This window comes from Melanotaenia boesemani, chromosome 4 (assembly GCF_017639745.1).
Source record: "Melanotaenia boesemani isolate fMelBoe1 chromosome 4, fMelBoe1.pri, whole genome shotgun sequence".
NCBI classification, from domain to species: Eukaryota; Metazoa; Chordata; class Actinopteri; order Atheriniformes; family Melanotaeniidae; genus Melanotaenia; species Melanotaenia boesemani.
In genome coordinates, this window is record NC_055685.1 from 22,148,550 (window position 1) to 22,173,476 (window position 24,927).

The following is a 24,927-nucleotide window of genomic DNA, read 5'->3' on the forward strand; positions in this document are numbered from 1 at the left end:
GAAGAGAAGGGTCCCAGATTTCATTGTAAGCTAGTCTCTGGTTTAACTGTATGTACAACACCAACAGTGCAAACAAACACCACTGGAAAAAATTAAAATTCCGATGGAGCCAACTTATTGCCACTCAGCAAAGGTTCATAAAATAGAGTGAGGTACAACTTTATGACATGTGGACAACAGAACTTAAAACACTGTAATCTGTGTTTTAGGTTCTGTTGCACCACCTTTCACTGTAAAAATACTCCAGACTTTCTCTGTTCTGTTAAAGCATGTATCCACAGTGCCATCTACAGCTTCACCCTCATTTTTCCCACTTGTACAGCTCTTCACTCCCACCCGTCTGTAATGTTTTTGCACTTACTGCTGTAGGCCTGCTCAGGTTCTGCTCATACACATCCCATTTTTACACAATATTATGATGTCTAATATCTGAAATGTTACTATTCACCAGTTATGTTTAAATTTGCAGCTTTCTGTTTTGACCCAATGCCACATCTTATAAACTCTTAACTCCTAATAACGTTTAATAAACTCACATTCTTTTTTTAAAACCTTGATCATGCAGTCAGCCAGTCTGCTCTGGAAATTACGTATATTATCACTTGTACAGTTGAGGTCAGAAGTAGTCAGTTTTTTTTTTTTTGTTAAAGTTGGAACATTTTTAATTAGACATGAGGTCAAACACATTCGTATAAACTGTAGATGCAAGGTTTAAGTTGAAGTTGAACATGTAAGTTAAACATAAACCTGACAGATTTGGTCAGTTGAAGAAAAGTTTTATTCACATCATTGGACACTCAGAAATACCATCTTCCCTTTCACACGCACACACACACACACACACCCCATCGCACTCATGCATATGTGTTAATGCAGTCGCTCACATAGACCCCTTCACATACAATCTGGACTGGATCGTCACATCTCCTGTAGGGGCTTGTCAGCAGTAATCAGAGTAATCCTCCTCAACATAGTTAGATGGAAACAACCCCACCTGGAAAAGGAAGGAGTGGTGGAGTTTAGGTAAGAGAAGATGTCTAAATAAAATTTTACCATTTAAAAAAAAAAAAAAAAAAAAAGTTTAGGCATTCTCACCCGGCCGTAAACTTCTCCCCTCCACCAGCCATTGTGGCCTTTCTTGGAAAGGATCTTAATGGTGTCCCCCTCCCGCAGCGACAGCTCAGAGCGGTCCCTGGCTGAGAAATCATATCTGGCCCTAGCAACGCCGAAGCTCTTCATGCTTCCCCCTGTGAAGCAGAGCCCACATTGTAGCATGCAGAGACTTGAAAGTTTGATGTGTCAGGAAGTCATTTTACTCCACTTTGAGAGTTTGCTGAGAGGATTGTCACCACTCTTACATGTTGTACATGAACTCACAGCCAGGACATGGTTTATATGTCTCTCCTGGCTTTAAAATGACATTCTAGCACACAGACGTAAGCGGTATTAATTTGACATATTACAGCTGTATTAATCTAACATAATGTCTGCGAAGAAAGTTAATGTGTGTATATTCTCAACATATCTGACTTTATTTAACATGGTCATAAGGAGGACTGTTTTGTACCTGGTGTTGTATTTGGTGTGTTATTAGATGAGTTGCTCTGCTCTGGTTGTTTGTAAGGTGTAGACAGCGTGGTGTCCACATCCTTAAAGTACTCTTTTAGAGAGTTCTGCTGGTAATACTGAATCATTTCCTAACACAGGACAGAAGCATGAGAGGAACATGAGAAAAAGTGAGAAATGGTTAAAGGCAGGAAATGATGTCATCCACAAACCGCCATGTATGATATGCTCTTAATGTATGCTTTTGTCTGTTTGGTGTCTGTATGAAAGTGGAGGACTTACAACTAATCCCTTGAATGCTTTCTTCTCATTGATGCGGTAAAGACCTTCACAGGAGGTGATCTTAATGTGTCTAATGTCCATGTTGAATCTGGAGGGAACAGAGAGAGGATTTGAACACATATTTTACAATAATATAAGAAATGAGATTTTTTTAAAATAACCATTTTTAAACATGTTCTAATTTAGAAATGGGAAAAGAAACATAATCAAATTGTAGAAATCATAATCTAACTGATAAATGAAATGCAACATGAAGGACATGAGGGAGAAGGACTTCCTGTCATGCTCAGTGGAGCATTTTGTCATCAGCTTTTTGGATTTGAGATTAGAAACAGCAAAGAGAAAGTTTACGGTTTACAATGAGAATCTTCTCTTTTTCACTTCTGCAATGGCCTTTGTATGACAATGATATACAGACACACTATATACTAATAATTTGTTAGAGAAGGTGTATTTTCCTGCTGGTGAGAGGAAGTGATATCTGAGCACACAGACACCATCACTCCACACAGCTGACAAGAATGACAGATAAACAAACTGAGATTTTAAAATCAGTTTGAATAAAAAACAGCATAATGGCTGTCTTGGCAAATTGTTGCAACTCTTGTTACACAACTATTGATGGCGTGACGGCCTCTGAACATAAAGTGGGCAGATTTTGTTTGCATTTTGTTTACTTTTGCTTTATAACAGGCATTGAAATATTATTGAAAGAACGCATAAAATGAAATCCCTTTCCAACCAAAAAAAAGTTCACCACTGCTTGCCACTGCAGCAGGCCACCTTCAATCAGTACAAGAATGATGGAGTCTCACTTGATGCTGATCGCAAACTCTCCTCCATCTTTCTGCCGCACCAGGAAGGTTCCATCAGACCGAGACATGAGCAGGTTTTTGGCAGCGGTGCGGTCCATGTTCCCTGCAAACCTTGAGTCAAATTGAAAACCAAATTATTAATCTTCCATTTAAGTTTTGAAAAAAAGAAAGAAATTACAAAGTATCTTACAACTCGGGGGAATAAAACCCCCAACTTTCAACAACAATAAAGCTCAAACAGTGAAGCTTCCCTTAATGACTTTGTTCTCTGACTTTAAACAGCCTATGCTTTCAACATTATTATTGTGGACAGTTTTTATGATATGATCACATTCAAGTAATGTTAATGCTTTGGGTAACCCCATTTTGTAATATTGTAGTATATAAACAATTAACATCTTACAACAGATTAAAATGCAGTTGTATGCAGTATTTACCAAAAAAGAAAAAAGCTTTTCTGTATTAATGATGCCTGTACGACTGCAACACAATTCATGATCAGTTTTACTGTACATAAGTACATGAATAAAAGCAGATCTCTCTACAATTACAGGATACTGTTACAGCATTCATGTAATGGTTGGAAATGTTTACTGTATATTCTGCCCCTGATTGTGCAGTTCAAAATGGCTTGACACTTTTTAATGGACTTATTTCTAAGTGAGAAATAAAAATACACATTATTAAGCTGAAAAGTATAAAAGAAAGGTTTTTAATACTACCACTAGGCGGTGCTAAAGAAAACCTATTTTATTATTACACAATGTTTATTTGGACATTATTAAATTCTCACATATTTCTTACTTTGAGTTCTCTTGCTGTAGCAAATCAGTTATTTTATAGAAAAGGGAATACACAAAAAATTGGTTTTAGAACAGACTATTCTACAGGTTTGACCATTAAAACAGTGTCAGATGGTACATTTCATCTGTTCTTACGGTATGCAAGTACTCATATGCTGCTTTTAAAACACCAGCACTTTCTTGGTATCTGCTTCTGCTTTTGTGGTCATGATTAATGTCATTTTCTGTTTCAGCTCTGTGGTGTTTCTCACCACGTTTTGCAGAGCGCTGCAGTACAGGAAGTACAGATCTAGATTCTAGCTGTAGCTTGGTGAGCAAGTGAATTAACCCCGTTCCTGTTCATACTCACCAGTTAAAGTCAGACAGGTCTGGGGTTGGCCTCTGAAAAGGGATGAGTTCAAACAGATGTTAGGTGTAAGGCTGTGGTTACAGTGGTGACAAGTATTCACTTCCTAATAATGCTAATGCTCATTTCAGTGTAGCAAGGCTCGGTCAGCAGGTTGAAGCTGACAAAACTGAAACTGTTTTCCTTGGGTCAAATCTTTCTCATGAAAGGTGAAATTTTTTTTTTAGCAGTTCATTGTAGGTGATGCATAGTACTCACAGAGATGTAGGGCTTAACTTTTTGGCAGGGGAACCATCCCATTTGACCATCAGTCAGATTTCTTCCCTGAGTGACACATAACAACAAATCACATGGTCAGACTGGTGAGGTCACATTTACATGAACAGATATGAAATTTTTAAAAGATCTTTAAAACAAAATAGAAACTGAGTGAATCTGGAGTGTCAGTGAGCAAAACATGCCAAAAACCTTTAGTTAAATAAAAGCATCGGTACTTTGCTTGTCTTTAATTCCAGTAGATATGAAAATAAGTTGGCAGAGATCTGACTGAGCTCATTTTAGTGAACTATAGAACAGATAAATGTCACAAAGTTTGATAATAGTGCAAGATTCACTTTGCTGTTCATGAAATCCTGATTATATTCTTATTTTGAGAAGTTTCCCATAAGTTCTTAAATCACCAAGGACCCCCTCTATCTTTCCCTCTATCTGCACTAGTCAAAGCAACTAGGGTGTTGCAAAAAAATCCCCCCACATCATGATGCTGCTTTCTTTGACTGCACTAAAGCACTAAAGAGGTGATACTCAATGCTTGGTTCCTTCTACATGAGCTCTCAGCAATGGTGGCCAAGCAGTTTCATCAGATCAAAAGATTTTCCTTCTCACGGTCTGGAAATTAATCAGATGTGTTTAGGAAAAATTTCTGCAGAATATCATGTGCCTTTTAGAGGGGAATGGGTTCTGTCTGACCACTTTACAGAAGTCAAATGATGGAGAATGGTTGACATATGTGTCTGAATAATGCATTTGGGGGTCTTTTACTTAGGCAAGGCAAATTTATTTGTATGGCACATTTCATGTACAAGAAAAAAATAGGCATTGTTTTCTTATTATCTATTATTTGGTGATGGTATATGGCTCTCTTTCTGCACTACCTGAGCTCAGCTGCAAGTATTATAAAGCATTCTTATGTAAATGAGATATTTCAGATATCGAAATACTTAAAAAAGTTCTGATAGCTGTCACCTCTTTAAATTAATAATCTGTCAGAAATCGCATTGTCTTGTGGTGTATATAATGCAACATGTTTACCTGATTTATCGCCTGGAATGAGAATAAAATAGCATAAAATATAAAAACTCACTGAAAATTCAAGCGGCTTACATTTGTGCTTAATTACAAACTGTAATTGAATTTAGGGAGAACTGTTGTAATTAGAAAATTTGCGTGGCGGTTTAGTCTCTGGCAGTAAATACCAGGAACATCAAACTTAAACAGCTCAGCCATTAATTGACATCTCTTCTCCAGATCTAAAGCATTCTGCTTTTTTTGGATGGCAAACAAGCAGAAGTGTATGGGGGTATTTTTCTATCTTTAATCAAGAGCGTAACTGTTTGCTTTGAGAGCAAGATTTCTGGTTTTCATGCTCAAATATCATCTTGCTCTCTCTCAAAACTTCTGCTCTTGGATATTTTTTCCTCTCTCTTGGGTTGCAGAAAGAGCTGTCTGTCAAACCTCCTCCAGCCAATAGATACGAGATAATTGAGCAAATCGTCCTCGCCTTCTTCAGGGTGCGCTTGTTTTACTTGACACAGTGACACTCTTAGCCCAGATTTTGTTTGAACATAAACTTTTTAGTAGTGACTAATAATCATTTTATGTTTTATATAACAGTGTATCATTAATAAAACAAATAAGTTGTTTCTAATAGTTTTCTACATTGTGCAGTGTAATAATAATGATTAGCAAAGAAAACTCAACATGTTAGTTTCTGTCAGAGGGGGCGGGGCTATTTTCAAAACTCAACATATCCTGACCGCAAAGGCTCATGGGAGATGCAGATTCAGCTGAAATTTAACCTGTTTTTTATTGCTGTGCTACAAATTTGAGTTTTCTGCTTTAATTCCTGTGTTATGTTAACAATTAGACAATGTTATAAAGTTCTGCCCTCTTTAAACTTGACATCATGAATGAAAAGGACGGTACAGGAAAAGAAATCCACCACCAGCATCTAATTTTACACAGTGTGTAAAAATAAAAATAAATTATAATCATTGACTTATTGTTAAGTTTACAGTACTACTGGTTGTGGTTCTGGACCTGTTAGTAGAAATATGCATCTACAATATATTGTTCTATGTTTCAAATGGCAGTGATGAAAGAACTAAAGTATGAGTGGACCAAACATAAGAGAATTAGTTCAAACAAAAGAAATTTAGACAAGTGAGCAGAGAAAGTGTCTGAGTGTGAGGGAAAGACAACAAGTCTGAGTGAAGAGTTTTGAAAGGAAGAATGGTATATTTGAAAGCAAGAGGGACTTTCTGAGTGTGAGAGCAGAGTTTTGAGAAAGAGCAAGATGATATTTGAGCATGAAAACCAGAAATCTTGCTCTCAAAGCAAACAGTTACGCTCTTGATTAAAGATAGAAAAATACCCCCATAGAAGTGCGGGTTGGTAATAAAGGCGGAAGTGAAAGATAAGAGGGTGAGATGAGAGAGGAGTAACTCCCGTCCACACATAGAGAACAGAAAACAGGGCTTCCTCCTGTCAGCTTTGCTAAATACTCAGTGTATTTGATTGACTTTTACCTCCCACCAGGCCAGATCAAGCTCGGCCCGGGTCAGCTCGATGATGTCTCCTTTGGACAGCTGAAGAGGCTGTCCAAAGCCCACAGGGGGTGGTGGTAGGCCATAATACTCCTGACACACCTCCATCTTGGGAAATCCTGAGAGTGAGAAAGAAGGAAGGTGGAAGATGTTCTTAGGCAAGCACTTTCCACCGGTCGATTAGTCTATTTTTTACAGGAACCTTCCTAACTGAATTAAATGTACTAAGAATCTAAGCAGCAGTTGTGATAAGAGCTGTTTAAATTTAGTAAAATACTAAAGAAAGGAGCTCTAATGCTTCCTTTAGCATATGATACACTAAATCATTCTTAATGAAATAAAGGAAAGGATTCTCTCCGACAATTTTAAAGCAATGTTCAATTAGTTTTATTCAGTTGTTTTAACTGTGAATCATGTGAATAAATTAAGGATATTGGCGTGAATGTGAGCAGCTTGTGACAACATATTTCTTATACTTTCATTTATTTTTTCTTTCCTTTTGAATTATGAAACCAGAAAAGAAATTCATACAGCTTTCATATAAATTTTGTAGAATCTTGACTGAACATATGTAATTTTAGTGTTATAGACCCACATCACAGCTTAGTGTAAGTGTGGTAGGAATCTCATTCCTTTGTAGTTGGATTTTCCTCAGTCCTTCTGAATTTCTATTGCCACCTTCTTTTTATGCTATAACATTTTCCATCAAAGAGGTAGGGAGGAGGTAATATTTTTGCATATTTGACCTCTGGACTTTCCAGAGGTTAGAGAGTGCATGTGAACACAACACTGAGAGGTTCTGCAAGTTGAATTGAAAAGTGCAAAATGGGAAGTTTAGTGTTTCATATTTGGAAAGTCTTACCAACACCAGACTGTCCAGAGGACCGGTGTGGTTTATTAACCTAAAGAAGCAAAGAGGAAACAGAGAAAAGTTTAATGTATTGCTCAAGTTGAATTAAACAGAAGACATTAAACAGGTATGTAAAAAACACTTATATAATGTTATAAATAAATGTTTTACCTTCTTCACAGCGAAAGAATGTTCTGTAATTTCAAGAAAACAATCGGTGTAAGAGATGCTACTTAGACTATTCAAAATGAGTATTTAAACCCACGCAAATATATGTATACATACCCGAGTTGCGTCCGCAAACTGGAACTCTGCCTAAACACTCCTTATGTGCTGCCATTTTACAGCGACTGCATCGATAGCCTTGGAAAAAAGTCCCTCTGCAGATGGTATGGAGAGACTTTGCCTTAAAGTATGTTTCTTTCTTGCCATTTTTTTTTTTTTATTTTTATAATTTCTTTATTATTATTATTTATTAGATCTAAAAGAGGTTAGAAAAAAATTAGACCAATGTACCTTAACAACATTGAGCAGGCCTTGCAGGAGGTAGTTTCCTCAAAGCAGTGCATCTGGAAGTCATGGTTATTTGCAGTGGAGTTTTCAGGGCACATGTTTGACCTACAAATATACAGTACGGCTAATGAAAAAAGCTGGAGGAATATAGAAGTCAAACGGCTGGTTTTTCCAACTAGAGGGGACTTTTCAAAACAAATTAACAAAAAGAAAATTCACTCATGAAAACAAATGAAAATTCTTCATGTGTTTGAAAACCCAAAGAAGCAAGAATACAAGACATAGCTCATTTTCTCATCACCTTCAAGCCAAAACAAGCTAAAATATTCTCTCTTTTTAAGATGTACAGAGCCTGTAGTTTATCATTTAGATTTCCAGATATACAGCTACATTGACTTAAATATCATCTGAAGTTTCTGTGTTTTTGGGTCTCAGCAGTTCATTAGGGAAAATATGTGGATATACTGCTGTTAGGTTAGGTACTACTGGTTAGGTACTAGGTTAGGTACTACTGGTGTATGTCCATGGACAAGTGTGACAACTCACAAAGACATCTCAAATTGCTCCAGCCATTTCTTCTTCAGTTCTCTGGTTTTGAAGAAGAAGTCATAGCCACCTCTCCCGGAGCATTCCAGCAAGAGGAATAAATAGGACCACTGTTCACACACACAGACACACAGTGTCAGTCTCATGGATGCCATGTGGACCACATGTACCACAGCTGATGCTACAATAAAAGTAGAATACCTTCTTGTTGTCCTTCTCCCCGGTGGCTTCGTCTCGTATCTGGTAGTTATTTAGTTCAATGATTTCCTTCAACTCAAAAGTCTCTCCACTCTTCTTCTTACAAATAATCACAGCTTTATCAAAAAGGAAAGCATACCTGACAGAGAGGCAAACACCAGGTCAAACAAAGGAGTGTCAAAAAAAAAAGAAAAAAGAACAAAACTACAGAAGAATGACACAAACACACACCTGTCCTGTTTAGACTTTTTTTCTGAGCTGCAAATCTTGAGTTCTCCGTCAATTTTGGGGCGACCAAAGAGAGCCAGAGACTGAGACTGAAGAGCAGAGGACAGCTGATATAAGCAGAGGATAACTAAAAAGGATGAGTGCAGCAATGCTTTAATCTACATCCATGCGTCATCAGTGATTCAACTAACCAATAGTAGTGATGCAAATTGAAAATATCAGAATTCAAACATAGACTTGTCAGATGCACTAAAACAAAGAACATGTGAATGGTTCCACTGTACTGGTACTGTAATAAAACTGATTTACACCCACACTCCAGACAGCCAAAGAGAAAACTGCTCAAGAGTGAAAATAGTGACCTCACCAAGTTTTCTATGGACATCTGAAAGGTGGTGATTTGTTTAATGATCTCGTTGTCTCGTTTCACTTCATTCACACACTGTGCCAGGTCCTGGGAATGCACGACAATACAAACAAATGAATGGAGGACAAAAAAAAAAAAGCTCCTGGTTAGCAAACACGGTCACACACAAACTTACTCTCATGGCATCAAGAGCTTTTCGGAGATTGTCCTTTTCTGTTTGGTCAGTGGTGTGTTTCACCAGCTCCTGCAAACACAGTCAAAACACAACAAATTGGAGCTTCTAGATAAAGCTAGTCAGTCAATCATGATATAGTCACTGTGTGTACTACGTAGTTGTACACAGGTACCTGTAACAGCAGGTGATATTTGAGGACTCTCTGCATTGGGACCATAAGTAAATCTCTGAGAGAAAAACGGCCACTGTTTGCTCTCTTTGAACACTCCTGAGAGAGAAAGAAGGAATTAAACAACTTTAGTAAACCATCATTGGAAGCTACTTTTAATAAGAAAAACTATCTGTAAAAAACTATGACGAAAACTATACATCATACAATTCTTATAATTAATCTTGGTGCAACAAATGTTAAACCATGAAGTAGAAAATTGTGGATTATCTAAACAGCAAAGTACAGGTATTTAAAGCAGGTATGCTGGGCTTTGTAATGCATGTGTTATGAAATCAACAATGCCAGAGCAAATGATGCAGAGGAATTACATTCTAATAAATGGTTAGCTAATTTTCCAAATAATTTTGAACTTCCATACACATACAGGACAATGAACAAATGTGCATCAATGCTTTATCGGTGTGCTTCGGGACAGCTAAATGTAGATTTGCTGACAATAAGTTGTCTAATGTGACTTGTTCATGCCATCTCAGCATGTTTGTTGGCACCACAGACATGTGGAAGTATTACAATACAAAGTTTCCAGGTACAAAACTACAACACAACACACATACACTTTCTGATTTGTGCCGTTTAGTCACATCTCCTGTCTCATTTTAACTGTTTCCTCCACCAAGGCAGAGGCCATTTTTTTTTCTGGAGTGTTGGTTGGTTTGTCTGTCTCTCTGTCTGTTAGCAACAAAGCTCAAATAGTAATGGATGGATTTTGATTACATTTTCAGCAAATCTCCAAAATGGAATAAGGAACAAGTAATTACATTTTGGGGGTGATCCGGTTTGTTGTCTGGATCCAGGAATGTTTTAAAGAATTCTTGACATGCTCTAGGGCTGGATGAATCGATCCAAATATTGAAAGGATTGATACCAAGGCTAGTATCAGTATCATCTGATACCAGCATGATGAGAGTGATATTTTTCTGCAGAGGGCTTTGGGGGCACAAAGCCAAAGAATGTGAATGAGAGCCAAACAATATTAGGTTTTGCTCTTGTTTAGCTAATTTGCACTATAAACTTTATTTTTCTCAAACAGTTGAGTGAGATAAAAGGGAATAACAGAGTTATTTTAACTATTTTATTACATTGTTGATTTTATCTAATATTCTTTACAAACAAACAAACAAACAAAAAATTCTCTGTTCTGCCATTTAGTTTAATAAAAAATGTTTTATTTGACAAAATCTTTGTACTGTGTTTTATTATGACCATAAACATGATCAATAATTAAAAGCAAAATCATTAAATGATTGTGAAATTTTAAGCAAAAAAGCATTGGTATCACATCGGTATCAGCAATACTTTCCCTGGATTTACTTAGTACCGGATCAATACCGAAAATTACAGCATCGCCCAGCCCTACTTAAAAGTATGAGAACAAGTTGAATTCTTCAACATGGACGCTGGCATGGTCACATGACCACCATGTTGTGACGTAGGTTTGTGCCTGCCCATGGGTAAATAGGGATCATTTTACTATTACAGCTTCTAACTCTAAAACTGATACTCGCAATCACTGGCCAAAAAAAAAAAAAAAAGTTGAAACAATCGAAAGACAGACATCTCTCGGCTGGCCTGGGAACACCACGTGATCCCTCCGGATGAGCTGGTGAATGAGGCCGGGGAGAGGGAAGTCTGGGTTTCCCTGCATAGGCAGCTGCCCCCACGACCCGACTCCGGATAAGCGGCAGAAAATGGATGGATGGATGGATGGATGGTAGAAAGATAGAGGTCTGCGCTCTCTGAGTGCTTCTAGTTCTACATATTTAAGTCCATTTTGTGTCCCTGCATGCTTGTTGTGTTTCATATTATTTAATTTCATTCATTAATTTCTTTCATGTCTCAGAACTCTTCATTTAGTATCTAATTTTGGCCACTTTATGTCTCATGGGCTATTTATTATTTAATGTCTCATATTGCAAATTTTATGTCTCTTACAGTATGGTTGACTTTCTGCCTCTTTGTGGTCATCTTATTTTAATCTATATCTGATTGTGGTGATTATGGTGAAATTTTAGGAAACATTTTGGTCATAATGTTTTGTACGCTTTGGCCATTTTGCAAATCTTTGAAGCCATTTTTTCCTTTTTGTGGTTATTTTACAGTATATATGTATTTGTGAATATTATGTTTTATTGAGTTGTTTTGAATGTTTTTTATGTGCCATTTTGGTTATTTTGATGCTCTATCTTGGTTATATAATGCATTCCTAGGATCAATTTGGTACCCATATTTCCTTGGGCCCTTAATAATCACTCAGTGTAAATAAAAGATGGGTAACATGTTTTTTATTATCAGTAGCTAAAATGCAAGGTCAGAAAGTAACTTTTCTTCTAATGTGACCTGTTTATTCAGGTATAATTTTCTAATGAGGTCAGTTTACACCCCAAGTTTAAATCTTTTTACTTTAGTCATGATACTGTAATAATAGTGGTGTTTAGAGGGAAATAGATGAGAGTAGGATGGTGAAACCTTGTAAAGTGTGTGTGTCATCAGGTTCTCAGTAAGCTCCAACAACACATCCACAATGAGCAAGCGTTTTTGAAATGATACAGCACTGTACTGACTGGATATGATGACTTCTGAAAGCCTTCCAGCCAAGTAAGCTACTTAGAAATCTTGTCCAAGTTTTGCCTGTGTGGGAGAATGTCACTAGGACCAAGAGGGCTGCAGTCAATGCAGTCAAGTGCTGCAGCTGAAGATGTTTATTTGATTCACATGACTAAGTATTTAACCTCAAAACGGTTGTCTTCCATGGCTAACTCTCCTAAGAAGATGTAATTTATCTGATGATGATTTTTGGCAATTTAATTTCTCTACATCCAGACATCTAACATTACAATTATAATGTCCAGATGAAAGTTAAAAGAACAGTTTAGATAATAAGTCACAGCACTGTTACTTTTAAAATAATGCCTTTGTGGGTCATACTTTTTTTTATCCTTTTGATTGACTTCCTTTCATCCTCCTGGCAATGTGATTTCATAGTTACATTACATTACATTACACTCATTTAGCTGACACTTTTATCCTTCCCTAAAGACCCAACTGGAAGGTGTTAATATTTGTCCCCTGGGAGATTCAAACACTCGTCTCCCACATGGCATAATGATGCTCTGCAAACTACGCTAACCAGCCATAGTATTCCCAAGAAATGTATAAATAAGAAAGCATTCTTTCTTAAAGTGTTGATCTAGCTAATACTCCTGTGAGATCTGTTGCTGTGCTTACTCGCTCAACTGTGTCCGACTGTGTGACTACAATCTTTTTATACCCCACCTTGTGTGCTGCCAGCCGTTAGCTGAAGTTGCACATGAATAGCTTTGTCTATGTCCGTCTTTTGCTTGCAGTTTTTGATCAATGCAAAGCAGAAACTACAAGTGAAGCTAATGTGAATGTTATGAGGAGTAATTTAAAAAGTTGGTCCATTGGATTTAGGAACCATGAGTACCTCCAATTTTGGGCAAATTAATTGTTCAGACACTGAGAACATTTTTATTTGATAAGTGAAACATTTGACCTTATGGTGGCTCCACAGGAAAAAGGAGACTCACCAATACCATGCTTTGTATGACTCATTGAATGATACTAAGAAAATCATAGCACCAGCTCCCAGAGTCCTTATTCCTTCTAAGTTCCTCTCCTAAAGTACGGATGATGAATGTAGCCACAAGCAACTTTTCTAAAAGACAACTTCATATTACTAAAGCTGCTCAATCAACACATTTGACAAGCAAGATCTTTCTCTCTCTGGTTTGTTGTTTGGTGTTTTTGAGTGTCTTTGACCTCCTCACCTCCAGTTTCATCCTGATATCCTCCTTTGTATTTGACAGCTTGTCAAGGTGTTTTGTTGCAGCTTCCACCTGACTACAGTAATGACCGTACAGTAGCAGCCTGTGAGGAGATAAAATATGAAAAAATATTACATACATGAATTTGTAATCTTACTGGTTATCAGAGACACTTGGATATGAGTGTGTGTGTGTGTTGCGTACCTCTCCTTGTAATTCACAAACACTTGGTGGAGATTCTTGGCTCCGTTGTTCAAGATGGAGCTCCGAACTTCTTCTAGGAAACAGCGATGGGTGGTAGCCAACTCCTAAAAACACACACGTGGAGAAAACATGAAAACAAGGCTCTTAAGTTAATGTAATTCTGTTTGAACAAAATCTGTGTAGATAAAATCTTTATGTACCTTTGTGTTGATGAAGATACTTTCAATGTCTTGAGGAGGAAGAAACTTTTCCAGAGGCTTCATAAAATGCTGCACATAAGAGAAGGGGTGACTGTAAATCTGTCTTTAAATGTATGTGAATGTCTGTTCAAGGTTAGCTGGTTAACTAGACAAGAAAGTTAATCTGTGAGTTCCCATTTGGTGTGAATATGCAAATCTTCTGTCTTTGTTTTAACCCTGAACTGGCAAGATGTCCAGAACCTTCTTACCCAGTGACAAATGGGATAATCTTCGGCTCACTGTGACTGAGCAGGATGTGGAGAATAAATGGATGAATGTCTAATTACTTTTGTGTGTATCGTAAGGTAGGTAAGGTAAGGTAAAATTATTCCTGAGTATTATTCCTGAGGGGCAATGCCTTGTGAAGAAATCAGTCAGTGAAAAAATGAATACATACAGATGATGACATAAATGCAACATATTACAAATGTAAAAGACAAAGTAGGCAAACTATGTCAAGCAAGACGATATCCAGAGTTCCTCTAAACTGATGGTTACAATCTAACTGCACACCTTTACAACACTGTGCTGCCTGTTCCTACTTGGCGATGAGCGATGTTTTATGTGCAGGATGGGTTTGTGTGCACACCTGTAGGATAGATTCCAGGGTACCGCTGTATTTCTCTTCTGTCTGCCGGATTTCCTGCAGGCAGCACTCCCGCTTGTCAACACCAGTTTTCTGCTGCTGCATGAACAAAGACAAACAAAATGTCAGACAACTTCAGACAGGTGTGTGTGTGTTTTTTTTTTTAAACTATAAATTTGGAATCTAGCACCAACATGTATTTAGATTTGTATCCCACAACTAAACACTTGTGACAGGTAACTCTGTCTCTCACACTCCTCTATATTTACTATTAGTGTTGTTGAATTTCTTTTCTTCTTTGTCTAACGTGTACCCAGATGGGCACAAAGCTGCAGCAAATGTCTCAATGGTGGACAATTTTCTCATTAGGATAAAATAACACAATGTCACTTTGATCATTCAAGCCAGTCTTGAATGTTTGCATTAACTGCGTTCAAGCCTAATTTATTTTTATACCTGACCACCAAAGAGCTGCAAAGTCAACTGACATAAAATTATTAACTATCCTTTCCATTATAAAGAAAGAAGGAAAAGATAATTTTGCTATGCAAACTTTTTAGGAAAAGCACTCGTTCCAGGTTCACATATTTTTAAATTACACAACTTTGACTTTTTAAGGATCAGCAATATTTTTAAAACAAAAACAGAAGTGTATCATGTACCCTGATAGGCTATTGTATTAAAAATAGGTCCACAGCTTGTACTCTAACCTAATTTTGTTCACTTTTATATGACATCGATTGCATGAACAGTCATATTTTTTGCAATAACTCTTTTGGTAGATATAAAATTATCTATTTTATTTATCAGTCAATTTTGTTAACTGCTCACATTTTCAGGAGGTTCTTCTATCTTCATCAAGTCTTCATAGATATCATCCCCTTCATTTTCTTCATCCTCCACAAAATCATACAAGTCATCATCTTCATCCACTGTGTCACTGAAAGATGTAACAAAAAAAAAGTTGTTCTCACATCATAATCTTTGTGTACTATGATCTCTTCATATCTATTAACTTATATGTAGGCTGGTTGTATGATACAAGCACAATAAAACATGGTACTTATGTCATACAACCAGCTTCCAGCTGAGCAGCAAACACTTGAGTAAGTTGATTAATTTCCTGTCAATAAGTGTACTGACATTCTGTTCCATTAATCAACCTGCTTTCAAGAAAACAGACAACTTTTTAAAGCTAACTCTCTCCTTCCTCAAGACCATTATTGTAAACATGAATGAGAAAACATCTTACTCTATTTGGTCAGACAAGCCGCTGTAGATCTCATCATCAGGAACACACCCTTCTAAAGGAAACGGCCTGTAGAGGAGAAAGTGTGTATTTTAATGTGTGTGGCTGTGTGAGGATGGTAAAGCAGGAAAAGTGCATGGAAATTATCACTTAAAATAACTAAGATTTATTATCAACTAAGCAATTTTCTTAAAAACAATTCAAGTTTGTACTTGACTTGCTGTGGAAAATTACACACAAAACAAGCACGACACACTGAAACATAAATGATATCACATTTCAAGCACTCTTGCCTACAACGTTATCTGGGAAACCCTGCAGAATCTGCTATTTGTCAAATAAAAAGATGAATTATCTTCAGTGTGAAGGTTATGACCTTTAAAATGTGCAAAAACTGCAAGTTTCTAACTGCAGGGATGTGCTACCGCAATCTGCTTTCCTGGTGTTTGCATATAAGAACATAAGAGAAACAAGTTTCTGATCTTTTAGCAACATATATACAGCTCTTTATTATTACATCAATATTAAGCATAAATCGCACTTGGACTGGGATGCCGATAACAAACCAAGCAGTCTGTATACAGGCCAGATTGTTTGCTGTCACCACACCAATCTCTCTATCAGCTGTAATATTTTCTGGGTGAAATTCACCTCTTACACAGTTATATACACCTTCCCTTTAGGACGCATACAATTTTTGAGTTTGATTATGGTAACCAATTTCTTTTTTTTTCTAAAACAATCTTTGATGCTAACTTCTACATACAAACAGCCTATACCTTAATAAAGAAAACATGGTGAATGCCACTTGAATAAAGGAAGCCTTTTGGCTTCCAGTAAAGTGTAATGTGTCCAGTTTTATTTTGCCACTACAATAATAGCAGCCGGTTACCACCATAATAATCAACATGTTTTTTTATTGTAAACAAATACTACATCGTTACACAATACATTAAATGCTTGATGCATTTATGAGCAAAACACAAAGGCAAAAATGTACTTACTGAAATCCTCTTTGTACAGCGATGGATGAATGAGACAGGATGGACAGAGTGTTTATGACCTGTTGATAAAAACCCCAATATGGTTAAAATAAGCTTTACAAAGAGATGCAACTGCTGCACAAACAGGGAGCTGTTTAATTCATTTTCTATATCCATTTAATCCTGTTTAGGGTTGTGGAAGGCAGGAGCTCATCCAGCTGTCATAAAGAGACAGGACACGCCCTGAACAGACCAGAAGTCCATCAGAGGGCTAACACAGACTCAAATGTACACACTAACAGTCAATTTGGGGTCACTAATTAACATAACAAACATGATTGTGGACTGAGGAAGGAAGAGGGAGTAAGTGGAGAGAAATCCCATGTATTAACTGGGCAAACATGCAAACTCCACACAAAATGGCCTCATTAGAAGTGGGGAACTTTTTGCTGTAAAGCAACAGTGCTTATCACTGTGCAGTCCCACAGACAGCTGTTTCACACTGCTGAATAATTCCCCCTAGTTATCTCAGATAACATAAGAGATGTAGCCAAACACAATCTCACAGATGTCACAGAGGGGTCCAAGTAAAACTGATCGTTTTTTTTTCTGATTAAGACAACATCTTTCTAATTTATCTGCATTATCTTGAAGGTTTTTTATGTTTCATAACATTCAGATTTCCCCAAAAAAATTATACAAATTTTTCAGATAGACATTCTGAAGTCTTGGGCTTTCCCTCTCAAAAATAACATTTTAGCCATTTTCTAATCAAAACTTGCCACTAAGCATCTGATCTGCAGTTCTTCTCTTTTGCCATTACAAAAAGGAAGTAACTGGCCTCCAGTGAGGTTTCTGGTGATATTAAACAAATTAATTTCTCAGTCAGCATTTTGAAACGTTTCTGTTTTTTTGTTCAAAGAAAAAAGATGTTACAGGAAGAGCCTGAAGGAGAAGTTCTGAGAAGAAATAAATAAAATAATTTACATTCTATTCAAGGGTGGGACCAGACGGGTAGCCTTGGGAAGTGGGTTGGGGTTATCCTTTACCTGGTACCACTTGTACTTAGGTGACTGAGTACAAGTAAATGCAACATGTACCACAATGCTCTGCAATTATATGGCATCATTTCACCAACTGCCTATGCATGTGATAATATTTGTGAAAATTTTAGATAAAAAAAATAATAAATAACTGAAGAAAGACTGTAGAAAAAATAAAATAATCTCCTAATTTCTTAAAATCTCAAACTCCTTTACAAAAAAGGTTTAATTTACATGTGCCACCCATTTCCTGGTCTGTGCCCTGCCTACCCCTGAATATATAAAAAAAATATCATATTTATCACTTAATCATGAACCTGGACAGGGCCAGAGAAGACCCTTACTTGTATGCTAAGATAAGCTAACTGATGTTGTTTAGTGTTTGTTTTTCTGATCAAGGTTTCTATCTGAACTTTATCATCTAAACTTCCCATATACTGTAATTAACCTTATTGGTTAGCCCAAAGCATAACATTTCACAAAAAGAATCAAACATTAGAAAAACAAAGGTACTTTTGTACAGCTGAACTTTGTTTTTCACTTTTTTTTTCCCTATGCCAGTAGTTTTGTGACCTGTTGGTAAAGTTAAAAACCAACGAACCACAAACATGTAATACTTCACTTATACACTTAATTATGTGTATGAATGTTAAACTCTAATTCCTGATTTGAAGTATTTAAAATGATCAAAATACTTTTCTTCTACCACATTACCAAATATGTCTGTTCTGTTTGACTGACTGGAACCAGCAAAGTAAAAAGAGAAGAAATGTGACTGTGAGAGACTGTGTAAGCTAAATAAAAGTTAAACAACACCACAAACAGAGCTCCACCCCCGGTTGACTCATTTTGTCCTTAAAGGCACAACTTCCTCTTTGCACAAAGTCATACTCAGTTTTCAATCCCATCTTATTCACTCTAAATTGCTGCATGGCACTGAAAGTGAAAGAGAGCTGTAAAATTCATCACTCAGCCTCTAGAAATTAGAAAATCGACAAGCTGCTTCCTGTTTGGGCTCTGTGGGTGTCTGCAAGCTGCAGTAAGGAGTCTAGACTGTGTACATGCTTCAGGCTTTTGCCGTAATGACTGAAGTTAGACATTTTTTTTTCTAAGAAAGATCTCTGAAGCTTGGTAAAAAGATAGAAAAAAATTCAAAATACTAAATGTTGAAACAGAAATTATTTGCTCATTTTGAAGAAACCAATAAAGCTGAGATGGGGACTAGTTTACTTGTGTGTTGCATCATCTCAACTCTTAAAATCTGTGGCAGCTACACATGTTTTGAAAGAAAAAGGAGACAGTTAAGTTCCTAAATTCCTGTATGTTGTTCTGTAACAATAGTGCTTTTACAGATATTCATGTTCCCCGGCCATGTGCACTGAGGAAATGCCCTCCCATACATCACAGATACATGCTTTTGAATGGTGTGCCAATAACAAGCAGTTATTAAACCTGGAGGACACCACTCTTTCCAAAAATGGAAGTTCAAATTTAGATATTTCTCTACATCATGGTCCATCTTAATCCACTTGGACCTAAGGCTACGTTGATAAAAACCAAAACCTGAATGGTTTCTGAAAACTTTAAACTCTCTTTTTTAATTTCTCGGCTTCTTGTGAAATCTGCTTTCATTTTAAATTGTTTAGCCCTCATGTTGATCAATATTTTATTCAAAAATTAAATTAGTGTGTCTTTAATATGCTGATGTGTCACTCCAGGCTTTGGAGGTAAAGTGATTCGTTTTCCAGGTTATAATGAATTAAATAAACCTGTTAATATTTTCTTTTGCATGGATTAATCTTAACTTGCACATGTAGATGCAGCAACAGGATGCACTTTTATAAATGTTACTGGGGATAGAGAATCAACTCCCAAGCAGAACAGCTGTGTTCGAGTTCAAACTTGAAAACATTGTTTTTCACTTCCCCTCTTTTTTTTTTTTTTTTTTTTTTTTGGTCTTTTCTTACTTCCAGCAACCATTTACTTCCTTTACTTTCACTTCCTTTACTTCACAACAGTACTTTGTTACATTTAGAGTACTTGGTTCAGACTAAAATAAAATACTTGACTAAGGCTTATAAAACATCATGGTTAGCTGTTCAAAAGAGGCAAGAAAATAAATTTGATGACAGATAACTACACTGATGCTTTCCACATTGTTATGACCATAAGTGACCTTGCACATCAGATCTTGAAGCTTTGGGTGAACCAACATCAATATTCATGTACTTTTCAATTAATAAAAGATGTTAATGATTTGCAAATCACTATCTTGTGTTTTTACCTACATGTCAGTTTCTTATCCTGCAATATAACTCAAGGGAGACGTCTGACTGGTACTATATTTATAGCATGACAAAAACCCAAAACATACAGTGAGAGCACTGCTAAAAACCTCATTCATTTTTTATTTTATTTTATTATTAGTATAATTGATCTTTCCTCTTGAAATAATATTCTAATTGGGGGAGTGGTAGCATAGTGGTTGCATAGATGAGCTTGCATTTGGAGAATTCTGGTTCAAACCCCTGGACTGCCAACAGAAGTGAACACCTCCCACCCCAAGAAACTAGATAGTGAGATGGAGTGATACCTTTCCAAAATCCCGCACATCAAACAGTTCGAAGGCTTCAAACAGGTCGTTCTTTTTGAGATAAAACCGTTCTTGACAAACTCCCAGAAATGTCCGGATATTCTTCAGGCACAGGAACTAAAAACAAATAGAAAACAAACATTAACATTAAAGTTAGAATTGTATTAATTCAGTTTAGGTATTTACATGATATGTTATCCTTATTCCTTATTCCTTGAAACATGCTCTGTCCTCATGCCTTCAGTCCTGACAAAGATTACTTTCTAAAAACCTTCCAAATAATCCAGTAAGTGTATTACAAACAATTTTTCTGTTTATTTTGTTTAGTTTTTTTTGGCAAACTGACTATTGTTGTGCTTTGGACTTTCATTAAAAGACATATTAAGATGTTATAAAGGGTTCTGGGAACAACAAATCAACATTATTTACGTCCCTCTAACTGTTTTTAAACCAAACCCAACTTCCCTCTATAATATGACTAGACTCATGAAGTATTCAGTCAGGCTCCTATTTTCATATCATATAATCATATCACAATAATGTCACACTCAGATCACAATTATCAACAGATTGATGTGTGATGAAAAAAGCCTAAAAAAATTCCTTTCTAAAAGTGCTACATTAAAAAAAACCCAAATATAACACAGACGCAAAGACAACATGATTAAAGCACATACTTCTGCAACAGCAAGAACACAAGAAAATCCTCCACAATCTTGCAAAATAAATTAGACAAAATATTTTAAGGGCCACTGCAGCATTACAAACAAAAAGTAAGATGCATGTAGCACAAAATAAAACAATGACTACACGTTAAAAGTTGCCATTGCTGTTGGACAGTCATAAATATACTTGACATAACCTACTGTTTTCTTACTCTCTATCAAAGTACATATAAGTACATGTACAGCAAGTGCTAAAATAAAAGAATAACTTATTCTAAAAGAGGCAGTCTAAAGAGCTGCATTTTAAATAAAAGAAGAAAAAAAGACAGCAAAGCCACACAAAGCACAGTATGACTGATTCGGTGGTCAGACATTTGTTGTATTACATAACTTCCTGAGCTAGCTGCTCTGCCTCAGTGTGCTGTCTGTCTCTCCTGTCCGTCTATCTCCCTGTTCAGAAATGGGAAATGCAGAACTCTTATTTGTAAAAAGAGGAAACGTTAAGTTTTGACTGATACTGCTGAACATGCCACATCACATCACTCAGGACTTCACATTCACACAGTCCTTGCTGCAGTAACTCAAAATGTAGTCATTCTTATTGCAAGAGTACGGGGAAGATCCTTGATTTGTGTGATTTGAAGCGTGTACATTTGTACATCTGTGCGTGTGTGTGTAGGTGTGGCTGTGAGTGTATACGTCAGAGTGGACTCCGTTTTCTGCTAATAAACGGACATTTTGTAATACGTACATATTTCTTAACATTTCTTGAGGATTTCCCACAGTTGCACACACATATGCTTAGAATGCCATCTTGAAAACTTGACAAAAGGAATTTATACATGTTTTGTTTGTTGCTTTTTTGTTTGTTTGTTTGTTGTTACTTTTGGGGAGTTGGATAAGAAGATTAATGTTACTCTTTCTGTGGAGAGTAAATGTACTGGAGCCACCACTCTGTTAGGTTGTAACAAAGTTGAATTGTTGAAGAATGAATTTGACAATATTCTATTTACAGATGGGTTTATGTGTCAAGTTTGCTCTTGATTAGAAATATATGTAAGAAAAATAGATAACGATGGAAGAAGTTAACCAACATCACCACAGATATGGGCTTTATATATAGTTTTGTCCTCTTTTGACAGTGAAAGACTTTGTCTGTTGGATGTACGTTGGCATGGTTTATTGTTTTCAGGCTAAACTAAGCTAACATGCTATTGGTAACTATTCTTTCAAAACTCAAAGAGGGGACATTTTATTTTGATTAATTTGATTTTTCTTTGTAGAAATCATATTTCAGATACAAGTTAAATATTGTGTTTTTTTATTGGTTCAATAATTATTTTGGAAACTTTACAGAGGCTATTAAGGTATAATGCAAAAATACTTTCATAATCTTTAATCCTTATACTCTATTATATCCTGAAGTTCTTAAATGTCAAAGAGGAAAATATGGCTTAAATAAACTTCAATCTTGTTTCTAAAGAATATCTGACAATTAATTTTATTAGTTTAAAACTATGATTATTGTTTTCTTTTTTTGACCATCTCTTACATTACCCCCCAAGTCATCATTTCTCTGAAATACTACATTTTGGCTCCCGTCTCTTCCAGTCCACTCTGACTGGTCAGTTAACTGGTCTGTAGTGGATTACGAAGTAGAACCTCATTCTTTGTTCTTTGTTTGAAGTGTGTTAAATGAGCCACTGTGCATGCATTATGTAAATGTGCTGCTCAATGATGAAGATAAGTAAACAAAGTGTTCTGGTGGTTCAAAAACAGTATCTTAAAGGTCCCATATTATGAAAAATTCAGTTTCTAAAGGTTTTCTAACAGTCATGTGTCCTCGTAGCCTGTGTATGAAGCCCAAAAATGAGAAAATTCTGTCACCTCTCTCACTTGCTTGCTCCACTTTTTAGTGAATGTGTGCTCAAATGTGTGAGTCTGAGATCTTTCCCTGTGTGACCTCAGAAAGGGAAGTGACCACCGACCCTGGTAGTGGATACTGCCTTTGACCTTCCATCCCGGCTAACTAAACCTGCCCTTTAAAATCACAGAATAGGGGCCAGCAAAAGCCAGATCTTCTCCCAGACAGGGGCGTGGACAGGCACCACTCATGAACATTTAAAGGTTCAGACACAGAAAAAATCCATTCTCATTAGAGCTCACTAGAGCTACATTTGGAATGGCTGAAACTAAAGACCAAGGCTGAATGTAGGGTAATAAACTTTGAAAAGAAAGTTGTTATACCCATATGAAACTGTTGAAAAAATGTATAATATGGGACCTTTAAGTAGAACAAAATAACTCCTTTGATATAAATAAATAAATAATGAAAAAAAATGACTTGCAGGAAAAGTGAAAAACTGGAAAGTATGTTTCCAAACTATTTAAAAAAAAAAAGATTTAAACTTAAAACAACAACATCATTACTTGTTAAAAATAAGTTATTTTTCAATGTGTGCTCCCTCACTGTTTTCTTATTGTATTTCTTTGTGTGTTCCTATTCACCATAATCATTATCCTCATCAAGCTGCAATCTCACTACATGCTTCCGGATGAGGCTAGATGTAGATTGCATTATTTTCTTATCAGACAGCCTCTGGGCTTCAGAAATGCATCCTGGTTTTAGGGGTTGCTATGGAAATGACCTATGAAAATGAAGATTGGTGTGTGTGTCTTACCTGGGACATCTGTGGCCGCAGGTTGATCTCCTTTAGGTTGAGAGCCTGAGGCAGCAGGTTGTTGAGCAACTGGCAGAGCAGCACGCCATCTCTCAGAGCCTGAGCCAGGTCACACACCTGAACACATCATACCCACACACCTAATTAGACTGAGGAACCAAGAGACTGGGTATTTGTATTCAGGGGTGTAAGTGAGGGTGAAAGACAACTGGATTACCTGGGCACTCTGCCATGTGACTCTGTGGTTCTCAGGAAGAACTCGACATTCAATCAACCACATCGCACACTGTCTCCACAGCTCCATCTCTGTTAATTTAATGGCTGGATAGATGGAAAATAGGTAATCTTTGATGATATAAATAAAACAGTTCAGTGTTGGTGCTAAAAAATCTCACTGTTTAATCTTTGTCTTAAAAATCTAACAGAAAATACATGAAATCAATTTGAGGACACACTGAGCAGTTCCACTAATTTTTGATTTAACATCAAACGTCTATTCTGAAAGAAAAATCATCATATGGAAGCTTATTTTACTGGATACTGATGTAGGTTTAATATTACAATCGCTGCTTACCTTTACAAACTTCTCCTGGTAGTTCTGTTTCTTCTTAGATATTCAGCTCCCTGCATTAGTTTCATTATTGCATTTTCAGACTTAGGCGCTCTTGCTCTGCCTTTCTTCCGTAGTGGGTGTTCTGCAGAGCTGCACTGTGTTAAAGCTTTTAACTTCATCCCGCAACTTCCTTTTTCCTCTGACGCACCCTCACATTCTCACACACACACACACACACACACAAAAGACTTGCACATGTGCAAAGTGTCTGCTGTTGCTGCCACTAGCTGATAAAAAAAAAAAAAAAAAAAGTGTGAGCCTCAACACTTATTGCTATATGCAACCAACGATCACATCATTTGCATGCGGAGAAAGAGAGAAAAGGTTATTTTACTTTGTAGCTCCATATAAGTTGTGTGTTCTTTATATTTATTTTACAGTTAACTGCTATCTGAAGCACTTATATTCAGATATACTATATGAGGCTATATGAGACCGCAACACTTACCGATGGCCAATTCAGGCTGTATGCACCATCTCTTTACCCATGTGGGTTCAGTTTATGTGGGTTTTTTTCTCTCTTCTGCCACATTTATTCAA

General features: G+C 36.6%; 1 protein-coding gene across 3 annotated transcripts; it reads right to left on the minus strand.

Moving 5' to 3' along the window:
* Nucleotides 1–760: 760 nt before the first annotated feature.
* LOC121638625 (proto-oncogene vav-like) lies at nucleotides 761–24,598 on the minus strand. 3 transcript variants are annotated; one of them, XM_041983504.1, is made up of 29 exons: nucleotides 24,349–24,598; nucleotides 23,992–24,095; nucleotides 23,775–23,891; nucleotides 20,429–20,545; nucleotides 16,814–16,872; nucleotides 15,813–15,878; nucleotides 15,392–15,500; nucleotides 14,564–14,656; nucleotides 13,936–14,004; nucleotides 13,736–13,839; nucleotides 13,535–13,634; nucleotides 9,687–9,782; nucleotides 9,515–9,583; nucleotides 9,340–9,426; nucleotides 8,976–9,061; nucleotides 8,748–8,883; nucleotides 8,547–8,656; nucleotides 8,004–8,105; nucleotides 7,773–7,867; nucleotides 7,659–7,681; nucleotides 7,500–7,539; nucleotides 6,620–6,756; nucleotides 4,071–4,136; nucleotides 3,816–3,847; nucleotides 2,664–2,774; nucleotides 1,849–1,936; nucleotides 1,568–1,697; nucleotides 1,096–1,247; nucleotides 761–994 (listed from the first exon to the last, which is right to left on the minus strand). In XM_041983504.1, exons 2-29 carry the CDS (start codon nucleotides 24,076–24,078, stop codon nucleotides 941–943), a joined length of 2,535 nt encoding a protein of 844 aa, XP_041839438.1. In that variant the 5' UTR covers nucleotides 24,079–24,095; nucleotides 24,349–24,598; the 3' UTR covers nucleotides 761–940. The 3 variants fall into 3 exon arrangements, with proteins under 3 accessions (XP_041839438.1, XP_041839437.1, XP_041839439.1); XM_041983503.1 differs by having other exon boundaries at nucleotides 14,564–14,659; nucleotides 24,349–24,595; XM_041983505.1 differs by lacking the exons at nucleotides 7,500–7,539; nucleotides 7,659–7,681 and having other exon boundaries at nucleotides 14,564–14,659; nucleotides 24,349–24,597.
* Between the last annotated feature and the right edge of the window lie 329 nt (nucleotides 24,599–24,927).